Source organism: Podarcis raffonei, chromosome 13, assembly GCF_027172205.1.
Source record: "Podarcis raffonei isolate rPodRaf1 chromosome 13, rPodRaf1.pri, whole genome shotgun sequence".
NCBI lineage: Eukaryota > Metazoa > Chordata > Lepidosauria > Squamata > Lacertidae > Podarcis > Podarcis raffonei.
Window position 1 is genome coordinate 17,660,669 of NC_070614.1, and position 16,243 is coordinate 17,676,911.

Genomic DNA, 16,243 nt, shown 5'->3' on the forward strand with positions numbered 1-16,243 from the left:
TGCTTCACACCTGTCTTTCTGCCAGGCTGGAATGTGTCCTTGAACTTTTATAACACTTTTTTTTGTCTGGGCAGAGGATAGAGAGAGGTGTGTCGGTGTGTAAAGGTAATATTCCTATTTGTTGCATTGTTCATTCTTGCCTTTGGCCCCACCCACCACTGGCAAGGATTCCATGCAATGTTGCCAACAAGGGGATGCATCAGAGCAAAAGGACCCAGGGCAGGCTGTGGGTAGCTGTTAATGGATTACTTTGCATTTATTTAATTCATTTTTAATGCAAATAGCAGCCATGTGGGGGTGCATATTTATCAGCAAGTGCGCAGGGGAAATTTAACCCTTTTCTGCTGCCGTCCTGATGAAAATCACTGGCTTACAAGCGATGTTAGAAATTAGCCAGGGGCCAGGCGCATTTTGTGGGGGTCCAATTGCAACCGTGCAGAGATCTCTGAATGCCTCATTGGCAACTGACATATTCCTCTGGCTGGCCTCTCCAGCTTTCTTAAGCAAATAAGCAGAAGAGCATTTATACCCCACCCCTTCCTCAGTTAATCCCTACAAAGTAAAAAAAAGGTAAAGGACCCCTGGATGGTTAAGTCCAGCAAAGGCAACTATGGGGCTGACCCTGTGATGTAGGTTAAGAGGCCACGATTGGCCCAAGTTCACCCACTGAGCTTCATGACTGAATGGGGATTCGAACCCTGATTTCTTACATCCTAGTGCATCACTCTGATGACTACACCACACTGGTTTCCTAGAGTACTTCTGCTATGGGGCGGCTCTGTAAATTAAGTAGGTAAATAGATATGGGGAAAGCAAAATGTCACTTAGAGAAGGATCTGAAATATTTTCCTTGAAGCTTGAATTTGTTTTATTCTGTATTGTTTTATTTAATGTGTTTCAAACTGCTTTGAGATATTTTTTCCTTAAAATATAAAGTGGTATAGAAATGATAATAATGATAATAAATAAAATTTCATCACCAAAAAATAAATAAAAAGCACCTAGACATTCCGTTGTGGTGGCCTTAACCTAGGTTTAAGGTGCCATTTGGTGGTTAGCTTAGATATCTGCGTTTCTAACACTGCTTAGAAGCTGTTATCTGCACAGGAGAAAATGATACCGTTCACAGTCCTGCATCCGCACAAGCAATATGTGGCAACCAGTTTGACTGTGAGGCTGTTTTTGGGTTTTTCCCTATGACCTCCCGCCCACTCATAACAGCCAGCATCCTTGTTCTTTCTTTTGTGTTCTTTTTTTAGACTGTAATCCTCCATGTGAGGCCTGGCCTTGCTTGTATTTCTTCCATACAACGCCTGACATTCTTAGGCTCTTAACCAGCGCACCGGCATTTTGTGCCTATTCATGCGCAGGACAGGGAGATTAAAACAGAAGAACTGCCGTTGCATGCCCGTGCATGTTAATAACGTCTTAGAAAAGCACCCTCAACACCCCTGAGAGATAGCTCAGTTGGTAGAGCAGGAGACTTTTAATATCAGGATTGAGGGTTCGAGCCCCACGCTGGGTGAAAGATTCCTGCATTGCAGGGAGTTGGACTAGATGATCCTCATGGTTCCCTCCAGCTCTATGGTTCTATGATCTCCCCTCCTCAGCCCCCCAAAAGTTATTAAAAAAACCAAACATGTTTAGGGAAATTTCTAATATTTAATGCTGTATTGTTTTTAACATTTGATTGGGAGCCACCCAGAGTGGCTGGGGAAACTCAGCCAGATGGGCGGGGTATAAATAATAATAATAATAATAATAATAATAATAATAATAATAATAATAATTATTATTATTATTATTATTATTATTATTATTATTATTATTATTATCCCTGGGTTAGTAGACACAGAGTATAATGGAGTGTATATGGAGCTGTGTTGGGAAAATGGCCACTCCAAATTCTCTACCTCATTTGTGTGCAGCAAGAAGGGGTACCACCAGATTGCCCAGTGTTGTGTGGGAGGGATTCAAGTGCATACCAGGAACTTTGGGTTTGTGCAATTAGTTGTACCTTGTTTTGCGGCCGGGATCCGTTCTGGAGCCCCAGCCGCTAGCCGAAAAGGGCGTAGGGCAAAGTGCCGCATCTGCGCACACATACGGAGCTGTTTGCGCTTCTGCGCAAGCGCGATTTAGCACTTCTGCGCATGTGCGAGCGGCAAACCCAGAAGTTACCTGTTCACTGGAATGGATGCTAGACAAGGCGGACGTTCGTGGAGGTATTACTGTAAAGGGGTTTAAAGCACTGCTGGAATATACCTGGGTTAGTAGACACAGAGTATAATGGAGTATATATGGAGCTGTGTTGGAAAAATGGCCACTCCAAATTCTCTACCTCATTTGTGGGTAGCAAGAAGGGGTACCACCAGATTGCCAAGTGTTTCATGGGAGGGATTCAAGTGCATACCAGGAACTTTGGGTTTGTGCAATTACAGTCGTACCCCAGAGAAAAACTGGGGTGGTATCTTTCGGGGCCGTGCTCCCATGCGAGCCATGTGACTCGCGCAAGAGTACGGCACCCCAAAATGCACGTCTTTTGGGGCCATCATCTCATGGGAGCCAGGTGACTCACACGAGAGCACGCCCCCCAAAAAACAGGATGTCCCACTTAAATCGGGACAGTTGGGGGGTATGCAACAAATGCACTTGAAAGAAAAGCCCAGACTTTTTGCAGTTTGTAAAGTGACAGGGGAAAGTGTGGAATGAATGAAGAATTGACGGAAAGACATATAAACGCCCCCACAAGCAAATTGGGAGGGAGGGAGGATTAATGCTTGTTGTCGTATAACCTCTCTGGAAGCAAATCAGGACAAAATCTCAATAAAGATGTCATCTGGAGGGGCCCAAATTGTGGGGAACATTCCACCAAATATCCCTTATGGGGAGGACAAATTCTCTAGCAGTGTCTGGAGCAGGAGCTCATACATCTTCTCCCAGCAACCCATATGGTCCAGCATCTTGTTCTTACAACGGCCATCAAGAAGCCTATGCAAAGCAGGAGCTGAGCTTCACAGCACTCTCCTCTTACTGCCTCCAACAGGGGAGGTGGCTGCTGTGTTGGCAGCCTGGAATATCCAGACCTCGAGTTATGAGACATTGTGGGGTGGGGACAGCAACCATCAAAAAAGCGTGGGGCAGACAACATTCTGCGAAATAGCCCCCTTTCCCTGGGGGTGGAAGAGGAGGATATACTAATAAATGTCTTCAGAGAAAAATATCTTCCAGCGGAGCTCTGAGCAATCTCAGCTTCTTAGAAAACAGAATTCTACAGCCAGTGGCACTCTAATTTCTCTCTGTCCCTGCATAATCACAGTCTCATGCTCTGAGCATGATGACAGACCCTCCAAGTGTCCCTAATTTCCAGGAACAGTCCCAGATTTACAGAAGCCGTCTAGGTTTCTGATTTGATCCCGGAATGACCCGCTTTTCCTTCGGACGTCCCTATTTTCATCAGAGAAAGGTTGGAGGGTATGGGGTTATGCAACCCCCGAGCCAAGGAGATAAATAGCTATACCACCTTTAGAAGACATCTGAAGGCAGTCCTGTATGGGGAAGTTTTAAAAAAATGTTTAATGCTTTATTATGTTTTTATATACCGTATTTGTCGCTCTATAAGACGCACCAGACCACAAGACACACTTGGAGGAGGAAAGCAAGAAAAAAAAATTCTGAATCTCAGAAGCCAGAACAGCAAGAGTGATCGCTGCGCAATGAAAGCAGCAATCCCTCTTGCCGTTCTGGCTTCTGTGATAGCTGCGCAGCCTGCATTCGCTCCATAAGACGCACACACATTTCCCCTTACTTTTTAGGAGGGGAAAAGTGAGTCTTATAGAGCAAAAAATACGGTATGTTGGAAGCTGCTCAGAATGGCTGGGGCCACCCAGTTAGATGGGTAGGATATAAATAATAAAATTATTATCATTATCATCATTATTGAATAGGATGCCCCTAGCTTCATTGGAGAAATGTTGGAGGGTATGCAATGGTCTCTCTTTTCCAAGAGACTCGACACTTCTGTGTTGTCTGCCTGCCTGCCTGTCTTTACGTGTAGTCTCACACATAACAGTGACACGTTACAGTAATGGTAACACTTGAGGTGTTACACAAGTGTTATATATGCACACATTTTACTACCCTTGTGCTAATACCATTTAACACCATCGTTATTAACTTCCATCTGGAGTATTTACAGTATCAAACATCTCGCGGAATGTCCTGTTTTACACAAGAGACTTGGGGTGCCCTGGACTTGAACAACTGAATCAGATCTGTCTTGAGTCCATGTCTACATTTACAGCATTTTAGCAAATCTAGTTTCAACCTGCTTTACAAAAGAGAGAGAGAAGAGGATACTCCCAAGTATTTTAAATAAGGTCTGTCCCAGGCCTGTCATGTGCTGGGTCGGATCCGCACCCTTATACCACTTTAACAGTCATGAGGAATCCTGAGAACTGTGCTGGAAATTATAGCGCTGTGAGGTCAATGCCTTTAATGAGCCACAGTTCCCAGGCTTCTTTGGCAAAAGCCATGATGCTATTTTCTCGTTTTAGTTTTTGCCTGCTAAAGTGGTGCTTTCCCCATTTTCAATGCCTGCTTCGAACAGATTTTTGCGGGACGTACTGAGCCATGAAAGGGAGCATGAACCATTTCCGAGGTGGACTCTGAGCTCCTACTGAAAAAGCCAGCTTGTATTAACTTCAAAGTGGGCCAGATGTTTGTGTGAATTGCCCTCTGATCTCATTGACTTGGCTTCCTGGGGATTTTCTTCTTCTTCTGGCATTCTTGATGTTTCCAAGGACCTATCTTTAGTTATGGCATTATCTGATGATTCTGAGGAAGAGGGAGAAATTCTATGAGAACTTTGTGGTAGTACAGATGGATGGATCAGTCTTTTTCCATTTTACGTAGGTTTTGTGTGCATTCAATCAGAATTCTTCTCTATTTCATTTTTTGTGGATTTTTAAAATAAAAGTGCATTTAACAGTTGTATACAATTTCTGCTAAAATACACATTTTGTGTGCTTTTCTACGCTTTCCCCCAGAATATGCATTTTTGCATGGATTTGCATGCATAAATACACATTTATGTGCATATATTTGAGCGGAAAAACAAGCTGTTACCTAGCGTGCGCACACACACACACCCATCACTACCTCCAATAAGACAATCCCAATCTGGAACCAGTGCAGAGAAGACTTCATTAGACTTGGTCGGTATGGGGCTGGTTGCCTTTGTGTTGAGTGTGGGGTCAAGCAGTGGTCAGCCAAGCTCTTCACTGTGGCATCATGCGGCAAGGTTAGCAGGTCCGAACAAAAGAACCTGACTTTGCAAAAATTTGGAGAAGTGTACCGTCAATTTGATACCTGAGTTCCAACTCATGTAGGTTGGTTGGTTTGCTTTAAAATGCTGACTAAGCAAAAAAAATCTTCCGCCACTTGGAACTTGAGTATGCTGCCAAACAAGGGATATCTCTCTCTCTAGTTGCCACCTGCAACTGATGCCAGAATTAGTTTCATTTCCACAGAGAAGATATGGGGAGCTACATCATACCAGGACAGACCACTGGCCCATCTAACCTGCTATTGTCTACACTAGCAGTAGGTCTTAAGCAGAGAGTCTTTTACATCAGTTACTACCCACGATCCTGGTGGCAGACAGGGCAGGGATCCCTGCGTGGGGGCACCTGGCTCATGCCCCCTCCATATCATGCACCCAGGGCTATGGCACCCCTGGCCCTCCCCACATTACACCCCTGCTCCTCCTGCCCCACCGCCCACAATATCTGCCTGGCTGCGATAATATCTAGCAAATGAAATTGGAGGTGTCAGGGGGTTCAGAGCAAATGGTGTCCTTTAGGGCTAATTATAGGCCCTTTTGGCAGGTGTCGAAAGTGGGGCAGGCGTCCCAGGGCTGTTCTGCTTTCTGGGACGTCGTGTGCTGCTTGCACACAGATTGCTTGGGCCCTGGGGCCGGCTGGAAACTGGGACACGGACCATGAAAAGTCAGTGAAGGAGACTGGGGTGGAGGTGGTTGGGGCGGAAGGGAACATTCGGCCGGCATGCGGAGCAAGGACCTGAAGCGAGGGATCTCTGCCTTGCACGTCTTGTGGAGGAAATACAGAGACAGGGAACTGGGAAAGGTGGGGGGGGGACAAGATCCGACGGACATGCAGAAATTAAAAGGGCGGGAGGAGTGAGAGAATGGAAGCACTGGGCAAGCGAAGAGGGAGAATGTGCATGTTATTCAGGGCATTTCCAGGCATTTGCCATTTTGGGGAGGGATTCCCAAAAGATTGGATTTTTCGTGATAAAGGAAGCAGCGGGAGAATGCCTCAGAAAGTGCGTCACCGCACTTGCTTTGATGACCCATCACCTAACCTCCCGCAGATAAATCAGAATGAAGGCATATTAAGCAGCCAACGTTGTCTAAGCTCCCTGAAAATAAATCAGAATGGATGCTCAATAAGCAGCTCATCTGGAAGCATCATGCAGGCATGTATGCATGCAAATCAATCTGATCGTGTGCCACTAAGGACCCATTTGGGAGCATGTTAAAATAAGTGTTTTGCCTGTTCAAAGCATCGCGCACCATGACCCAGTGGTGCTAAATCAAACCATGCCTAAGTGTGACCCCATATACCATTATGCTGCTGCTGCTATGGTACCTGGCATTACATAATAACCTAGGTTCATGGTTTGCCTCTTCCATACAAACCACAAGCCTTGGCAACAGCTTATGGTTGGGAGCAAGACAAACCATGAGCCTAGCTTCAGATGTAACACTAACCATGGTTTGTTTGGATGTAACAAACCATGGTTAGCACAGGTAGCGCAGCAGCAGCAGAACAGGGAGAGGAGCGAAGCGGCTGGGATTTTTCCTGTGAGTACCCACATGGTCACACATTCACGCTTAGCCATGGTTTAGTTTAGAGTCATGTGCGAACTGGGCCGTTGCCTCAATAATCATGCTCCAGAAGTAGGAGTGGGAAGCAGGTGACTGTGTGCGGATTGAAAAACGAAGCTTGCAACGTCTCTGTGTTCCTCCCTGCGCACAAGTTATTCTCCCCATCTCTCTCTTCATAGCTATGTTCCCCAGGGTTCTTGCCACGTCTGTACTGGAACGAATCCTGGTTTCAGTGCAGATCAAGGCAAGCTGCCTGTCAGCAAGTCTTCCAGGGATTCAGAGCTAATAAGCCAAAGGCTGATGTAGGAAATGTGACCCCCTACTTCCCCTCAACCCCGATCCCTGGTACAATAGGGGGGGGTGTCTGCCCATCCGCCCCCCAGTTTGGGGCTTACTGACTGCAGCCTCCCCCTCCACTCCTCTTGCTCAGTACTAGTGAACGGAGTTGTATTAAACACAAGGAAGGAGCAGCAACTGAAGAAACATAATTGGACCTCCTGTGTGGCACAAGCTGTGGGGTGGGTGGTGAAATTAGATTCCAGCTAGGGTTGCCAACTGTCCTGTATAATACAGGATTGTCCTGTATTCCAGTGTAAAGTGGTACATCCTGTATTGATGAGGTTTTGTCCTGTATTTCTCTCTCTGTGCCAAGTTAGGGATCCTCTCCCAATGCATGTTTTTGAAAGGGATTGTGAAAGGTCATTTATTTAAGCGCTTGGTAACCGAGCACAGACAGATCTACAAGTGTGTGTGTGTGTGTGTGTGTGTGTGTGTGTGTGACAAATTCCAGAGGGGCCACCCTGTGAGGCTCCAATACATTGTAATGGATTGCTTTGAGCTCACTTCATCACCAGGTGAAACAACAGAACAAAGATTCTGGACTAGATTCCACTCTAGTCGTAGTACTGTATGTCTGCATGTTTTTGTCTGCACGCCTTAGCGTGTCTTTGTTTTGTGTCGGTATAGCAGAGAAAGCAAGAGAAGGGAGGCCTCATTTTTGCTTGACTTGCCTGTCAGCCTTGGTTTGTGTGTGAGAGTGTGTGTGTGTGTGCACATTTGGGTCTGTGCCCGCTTGCTCAGAATGCATTATTCAAAGACCATATTTCTGTATCTGAATACGTGTGTGTTAGGAGATCACATCTTGGCAGAGCAGTGCTGTAGAGGCCATCCCTGTCCCCTTACCGCTACGGACGTAAAAAGAGATCTGTTGGATCAGGCCTGTGGTCCATCTTACCAGCATCCTGTTATAACCATGGCCAAACCAGATACCTTTGGGGAGCCCAGAAGGAAGACAAGCGGCTGCACATCTCTTATAATGCTCCTCCACAGAGGTAACCTTTAATCTCTTTCTCTTTCCCCATCCCTGCAGTGCAGCCAGTGATGGTGCCCAGCGCCCCCGACGATGCCCCAGAGCCCCGAATCAAGTGCGGAGGAGGAGGAGCACCTCTCCCAGTGCCCCGAGGGGGAGTCGGGCTCGGAGACCTCCCACGAGGGGCCCAGCCCGCCGGCCAGCCCCGCTAACCCTGACCACAGTCGCTCCATGTCGGTACCCGAGGACGCACACTTCAGTATGATGGTCTTCCGAATTGGCATTCCTGACCTGCACCAGACGGTGAGGAACCAAAGAGGGGACGGAGTGCGGGAGAGGCATGGAAGCTCACCTGTGCCCAGGTGCATGCTGAGGTGTAGCGGGAGGCAAGTGTGGAGGATATTTTGTGTTTTTTTAAAGAATCTAGCCGAGCTCTATATTGAGCATTGGGGAGAAATTCCGACCCACTGAAGACAAGAGCGACAGGCGATGCTGAGTTACCGGTTTCAAAATTAATTTTTGCCGTCTCTACCCCACCATCCCTAGCTGACACGCTTTTGTGTTTTGTGGCGTAATTCTAGCCATCTAGATGGTTACGATGAACCTAGGAATCAGCCTTAAACTGGGTCAGACGGTCTATCATGCTCAGTATTGTCTACACTGACTCACAGTAGCTCTCTGCAGTTTCGTAAGGGACTCCCATCTTTCTCAGCCCTACCTGCAGATGCCCAGAATTGGACCTGGAACCTTCTGCATGAAATTTTCGGTGCTCTGCTACTCAGCTATGGCCCTTTCATAGCAATAGTAATAGTGCCATCTGTAGGTGCTGTAGCAAGTTTGAGGGCTGGTCTCTGCCCTGAGGGGTTACAAGAAGGAAAATGGAAGCAGATTATGCAGGGTTGGCACAATCAGGTAGTCCCTGCTCCTCCTCTTCACAGCTGCAGTCCGCTTGCTTGTTCAGCTATCTCTTGCTCTGGCTGCCCAGATAAGAGTGGCATATGCCACTGTCTGTTTGCTCCTTGGCTCTCTGCCTGGCAGGCATGCAGGTGGCAGCAGAGATGAGGAAGAGAAGGGGGAGCAGTTTGTGATAATGGCAGCATGGAGTTAGACTCACTGGGAGGGAACGGGGCAGAAGGTCTTACACAAGGTTCTCCAAAACCTGGAGCCAACACTGAGAATATGTTGTCATTTCAGTTACGTGTACTTAGGGTTAGGTATCAAAGAGCAAGGATGAGAGACATTGGGTCATCCCAATATATTTTAAAGTGGCCTCCCAGATGTTGTTGAACATCAGCCCCCAATGGGATGTCAGGAGTTGTACTTCAGCAATATCCAGAAGGCCACAGGTTCTCCACATGTGTTGTAGAGTATGATGATGAGGCAGTTGGGCAGGATTTTACCAAATCGTTTCAGTAATCGGGTAGATTTCCTCTGATATAGGGCTCCTTGTTTGCTCCTTTCCCCTGTGCCTCAGATGGACATGATATAATCTGCGTAGCGTGGGTTGCTCAAGGAGGGATTCGGTTAAATGGGCAGAGTTTTGTGGACAGGGATGTGTGTTCCTTGATTCTGCAATGCTGCCCAGGAAGGTCTGTGGCTGATGGACAAATAAAAGTGGGACTTCCCTTCTTGGCTGGGCTCCACACACCCCACCACCACCACCACCTCAGTCCCTAGAGGGGTAATTAATGCAGAACTGGATTCATCCTTAGCTCAGCACTAAAGGGAACTGATTCCTTCCTCACTTCATTAGCAATAAAACCAGGACACTCAGCAACACACACACACACATACAGATATTGCCACCAGCACCAGTCCTTTTATCCAGCAACCCTTTGATTTGGAGAGCCATCTGCAGACCTAGGCAAAGTGTTTTTCCCCTGCCCCCCCTTCCCTTTCCCCCCTGCCTGCTATTAGGGTCCTTGCATGGCTGCACAACCACTCCCTGGGCACCCCAGAAGTCTCGCTGCCTGTGTACATGCCTTCTTCATCTCACTCGGCGATGATTCCATTTGTATCACACCTTTCCTCCAAGGAGGTCAAAATGGCGCACATGATTCTCTCCCCCTGTTTATCCTCACAACAACCCCTATGACTGATGTATGATTAGGCTGGGAGACAGTGTGCTTAATGGCTGAGTGGGATTTGAACCCTGGTCCAGCTGTCCCCATCCACTATACCACATTGGCAGAACACACTGATGAGAGCCTCTCTAACACCCCCCAAACACCCCCATATCAGGGTTTATTAGCTTTTTAAATTTGTTTTTCTTGCCCCACCCTATTCCAGGGGTTTGTGAGTGAGCCGTAGTATTCTTAAACCCAGAAAGTCCACACTGTATGACTTCTGTATCACCTTGAAAAAATGAGTCTGTGGACCTGAACCTTGCATTTAAGATGAGGTGGTCAAGGATGTCCTGAGTGTTGCTTACTTTTCAGGTGTATTTTCTACATCTGCTCATTTAATGGGCTTGTCATGAGGTCATAAACTATACTGTTCATCATTGTGGAAAATGAGTTCCTCACAATGGATACGAAAAGAAAGAAACCTTAAGCAGCTTGGCAACTGAGCAAAGGAAAAATGAAAGGACACAAATCGGCTTTTGACAACAGCCGCCATTGTATATGCCAGGTCATCCTTGTGGAAGGGGTCAACATCCCTGGCCATTCTTTGTGGGAGCTGTACCGCTCTTTGCCCCCCCCCCCCCGTCCTCACAGCCCCCACTATTTTTGGGGTCCATGTTTGTGGGGCTCAATCCCAGAACACATTGAAAAAAACTGAAAAAGGCAAGAGAACTTTTGAGTATATGTGGAACGTCTTTGTCATAATAAACCCACAACCCCACAGTTCTGGGTCTGAGGTTGTGTCTTCCTGTACATCTCTTTTGAGAAGTTAACCACTTCTCAAGAGTAACATCCACCCTGGAAGTATAATCTTGCTTCTGCTACTATTGCTGCTGCTGCTAGGCCCAGCATCAGCACACAGCAGCCTTTGGGAGTTGTCAGGGCACACTGCTGCCTCAACCCCGGCTTTTAAAAAGCAACTGGATGTAGGAGCCACCATTTTGATTTCCCTCAGCATCTCCAACACAGCATTGTTCTGGGGCATTGTGAGAGAGAGCAGCCATCCACCTCTGCCGCTATTACCAGGTGGAGAGAGGGGGCATATCAGAAGACATTTTGCCAAGGGCCTGGTGAAACCTGGAACCTGGAAAGGGTAAATTTTGCCAAATAGAAGAAGATGCACTTCTTGCAACAAATTTGCATTTGCTAATTTGCATGCATACATGCACATTTAGAAATAATGACTATACTTTAAATAGCAATGCAATGTTTTTCATTCCAGCAGAGGAGAGACTATGAACAGCTGACCCATGAATGGCTGCTTAATCCACTATGTAGCTGGTCGCTGTGGTGAATGTGCAACTTCATTCCCCCACCCACTCTTTAAGGTTTTTGTCTTTAAACCAGGCTTGGACTAGATATTCTTTCAAAAAAAGAAGGGCTGTCAAATAAAAGACCGCCCTCAGCAAAGTAGGACCTATGGTCATACTTCTACAATAAGAACAATGGGCTGTATCCAACTTAGTTTTCCTCTGAGTAGTTCCATTGAAATGAGTGAACTTAAGCTAATGATGTCCAGTGGTAGGACTAGCGCTGGATACTCCCAATAGTTTATAAATCATATCAAATGTGACTACAACTCCCATCACCCCTGGCCACTGGTTCTGCCAGCTAGGGATGATTGGAGTTGCAGTCAGCTGAGGACTCAAGTTTGAGAAACACTGTTCTAGAAGAACACATGTCTGTTCTAGATGGTGTTCAGAGTTGGCCCAAGTATTGTACAGATGAAATGCCAGAGGTGCCCCCTTATTCCCCTCACAGTCACAATTCCCAGAGCAATTTAACGGTCAGTCCCTCTTCCTAGGGAGCTCTGGGAATTTGTGAGGGGAATAAGGGTCTGTTAACATCTGTTAGCACCCTTCATGAACTACAGTTCCCAGAATTCTTTGGGGAAAGCCATGTCTGTCAAAAGCGGCGTGAAAGTATTTTAAATATACTGTATAGGGCAGATGGAGTCTTATTGAGAGCTGACTAAAATAACCTTTAGTCTCTTTCAGTTAGCCGTTTCGTTTGAGTCCTCTATTCCTGCATCTTCATATCCACACACACACACACCATATATGTATAACACCACTTCTCCTCTGTGTACACAGTGTTTTGGAGGATGGGGTTTAAAATGTGAATATTACATTAAGCTACCCAAAGGCCATTGTTTGTTGGTCTCTACACTATTTTGGAGAAGGCCGCCTTTCTTTTTTCTCAGTCCCCACACAAAAAACAGCAACACCCAAACCCATAACATTTTACTGATTCTTTAAAGCTGTTCTCCCCCTTCATCTTGGGTCCCATTTCTATTCACAGGGGCAACCATGGAAACCGTTGCTAGAGATCACAAATTGTTGTGACCATGGAAACAGGGATGGAACTGGCACCATGTGTCGGGCTGGTTGTCCCTTCATGACCCCCTCTCCTCCCCCCACTCCCCAAATCTGACCCTGGAAGATGGAGGGGTGAGGCAAGGAGGCAGGGAGGTAGTTGGAAAGAGAGAGTATTGGTGCTAACGTGAGTTGAGAGCCATGCAGAGAAACTCCTGGTGCCGTAAAAAGAGCAAAAGGCGGGAGCACCAATCCCATTTGAGTCAAATTCATACCCTCCAACATTTCTCCAATGAAAACAGGGACATCCTACCATATCCTTCAACATTTCTCCAATGAAAACAGGGACGTCCTAAGGAAAAGCGGATCAAATCAGAAACCGACCCTTGACTGTGTAAATAAGGAGTTTTTTCCTGTCTGCTTTACGAGTTGCTTGCAAGAGTACTATGTGTGGGTCCGTTTTGTATAAATATGTTGCCATTCTGGCCCGTTGCACCCTCATCACGGGTACCCACACGTTTCCTACTGCCGCTGCATGTGGCAGAGGAGGCCATGGGGCGCATGCACCCAGTGACTGGCAGGCGCTGTTACTGACGGAGCATGCCTGAGACTCAGGGAACCATCCCTTTGGACGTGGCCTGCGCCACGCGCGGCTCAAATGCCCCTGCCGCAAATGTAAATCGGAGTAATCAAGTTGGCATGTTGCGTTCTCAACCTAGCAATTTCCTTGATGGGAAGAGGCGTTGTGTCTTGCCTGCCTGTCAGGATAGGCAGTGACAGCGCATCGGGGATGAAAGAAGAGTACATGTTGCATACTCTTGGTGTTGTATTTTAAATTGCCGTAGCCCACCTGGGTGAAGGGCATGATGATGATGATGATGATGATAATAATAATAATAATAATAATAATAATAATAATAATAATAATACATCCAGAGGCAGTGAGAAGAAGACTTGGGACAACATATACTGTCTATCCTTGTGGTGTTGAACCTCTGGCCTGCGCACCTAATTAGGCCCACCAGGCCTAATTTGGCCGGCAAGGCCCAGCATTCGGCCTATAAGACTGTTTTGGCAAGCCACACCCACTACCCCTACATCTGACATTATATATGTAGGGCATACATGACGTCAGGTGTGGGTCAGCTAAAGACTTGACCGGCGTGAAAGCAGGTTTGCAGGCACCTCATACACGGTGCATTACAACAGACACTGCCATTGACACACACAGAGATACTGCCTACAGATAGGCCCTCTGTCACCATTCTTGTAATTCATTTTGCGATAAAATTCTTGGTAGCTCGATATCTGTATTACTTCTCAGATTTTGCCTGGAATTCTCTGTTGAGGAATCACTCGAAATTAGGCCTGCCCCAGGCAATAGCTGCAGGAGGCCTGTAGGGACTTTGTCCCCTCAGGGAGACTGCAGCCCCGTAGCCTGGATTTCAGCTTTCAATTAACAGTGCTTTTTGTTTTTCATTTTTAAAAAGTGCAATCTCTGTCCCTTTCATTTGCGGAGATAAGATGGAAAATACGCAGGCTGCATTCTGCACAACGGCGTGGGAAAACATAATGCTAGTGTTCTCCTGGCTGATGAATGCAAAGGCAGCTGGGATGAACAGAAAAGCGCTGATTTTTATTAAGAAGGGGGGTTTTTTATTTAAAAAAATTACAGTGAACATCAGCAACCAGTTACGGGATCTGTTCACAACTACAACCATACCATACATTTAACAATTATAGCACTTTAACAGTAATGGAAAGTCTTGGGAACTGTAGTTTGCTCGGGGTGCTGACCGCACAGAGCTACAGTTCCCAGCTTTAAATATATGATGTGGATGTGAGACGCATAAGGTCTGGGAGTGCTGACAGTTAAATTACCTTTATAATAGTTTCTCCCCAACATGACTGTTGTGGGAGAGGTGGTCAAAGACCCCCTCTCTGTGAACTAAATTAGCTGAGCAAAAGGAATATTCTTGTACAATCTTGTTCTACAATCAAAAAACTGTAAATTTATTAAGCTACCTCTTTTTTAGATCCTGACTCTTCTGTGCTCATTCCCCACGTTATGTAATCTTACCACTCCCCCCCCCCCGCCTACCATCACAAAATTTATAGCCCAGGATGTAGAAAGATCAGTATTAAAATCCCTTTTTTCTTTTTAAGCCAGTGTGGCATCGTGATTAGAGTGGTCAAGACCCAGGTCCAAATCCCCTCTCAGCCATTAAGCTTGATGACCTTGATGCCCAAGGATGACCTTGGACAAGTGATCACTAGGTCTGTTGGCTTAGCCTACCTCACAGGGTTGTAGCGAGGATAAAACGGGGGGCAGAATGCTGTAAGCTGCCTTGAGTCCCTTGGAAGAAAGAGAGGATGTGGATCAATAAACCAGATTTAAAAGGGCCGAAACACTGCTTTAGAGCAAACTCAAAACAAGGTGCCACTTTGTGCCATTTTGATGCATTCCTTTTGCTCTCAATTCCACCCCTCCCTCTCCCACTGGCCCAAAACCATTTCAGAAATGCCTTCGTTTCAACCCTGATGCGGCCATCTGGGTGGCAAAGCAACAGATCCTCTGCACTCTCAATGAAAGCCTCAAGGACGTGCTGAACTATGGGCTTTTCCAGCCAGCCACCAATGGGCGGGATGCCAAATTCCTGGACGAAGAGCGCCTATTGCGCGAGTACCCACAGAGTTTCGAGAAGGGAGTGCCCTACCTGGAGGTAAGTCTGCTGGTCCTACAGCATACTGTAGTCAGAAGGGAGGACTGCCAGCGGCAAGGGGGCATGGAGCCTTTGGGAGCCAATATAAAAACAAATAGCCCAGGCCGTGTAAAAGTGTTGCAAAGGAGATGTCAGTGCTATCCCCCACCCCAATACACACACACATGCTTTTAAAATGCTTTTATTTATAAAATATTTTTATTGTACCTTTCAGCCCCTCAAGGCAGCTTACAATGACCAGTTGTATAAATAATACAAAGCAGAGTTAAAAAGCAGAGCCAACGAAAGTGCTAATATCAGTAAGATCAATAGAGGCTCAGACATGATTTGGAAGACTCTGTTAGGAAGATTATTTCCTCTGGGTGCCCCTTCTCCCACCACAAGACTAGGCAGTGATCATATCATCATTCCCACCCTCTAAAGTTTTTCATCAGTTATGCAGCCCTGCTGTTGAGAAGCAGTGAGTAATTGCCCAGGTATAGGAGAAGATCCTATACCTGGGACTATCTGGTCCTGGTTACTAGGCCATGCAGTTCCAGGGTGCAGCAAACCCCTTATTCACCATCAGCCCAGTCACTGAGCAGCAGGCAGCAGGCAATAGGGAAAGAGCATTTTCTATAATTGCACACAGTCCCGGCTGTCCTTAGGCCCCAACTGCCTTAAAATATTATGTTTATTGGGTGTTTAATTTTCTCTTTGCGTCTTCACATGAAGCTAAACCATAATTTGCTTTAACCATGGCTTGAGCCACAAGAGTCATCCCGCAGACAAGAGAAGAAGCCACAGCTTTTTTCTCTAGAACTTGGTTTCTTCTTCAGCTGTTCTTCCCCTTGAATGATCCAACAAACCAAGGTTGTCCATTTTGA

General features: G+C 46.4%; 1 protein-coding gene and 1 long non-coding RNA gene across 7 annotated transcripts in view; one reads left to right on the plus strand and one right to left on the minus strand.

The window, feature by feature from the left end:
• SHANK1 (SH3 and multiple ankyrin repeat domains 1) overlaps positions 1–16,243 on the plus strand; it is a 105,042-nt gene that overhangs the window by 21,888 nt on the left and 66,911 nt on the right. For 5 of the 6 annotated variants that reach the window (XR_008327337.1, XR_008327336.1, XM_053362736.1 and 2 more), the window contains exons 2-3: positions 8,277–8,519; positions 15,174–15,377. Coding sequence is in view for 4 of the 6 variants with exons in the window: in XM_053362736.1 (XP_053218711.1) it covers positions 8,310–8,519; positions 15,174–15,377 (414 nt within the window). In the remaining 2 variants the exon portion in view is untranslated. The remainder of the gene's footprint in view (positions 1–8,276; positions 8,520–15,173; positions 15,378–16,243) is intronic. The other variant, XM_053362739.1, reaches the window with a different exon arrangement.
• LOC128400531 (uncharacterized) lies at positions 4,734–15,449 on the minus strand. Its single transcript, XR_008327340.1, has 3 exons — positions 15,372–15,449; positions 5,158–5,327; positions 4,734–4,833 (listed from the first exon to the last, which is right to left on the minus strand). It is a non-coding gene; the product is annotated as an uncharacterized LOC128400531 (long non-coding RNA).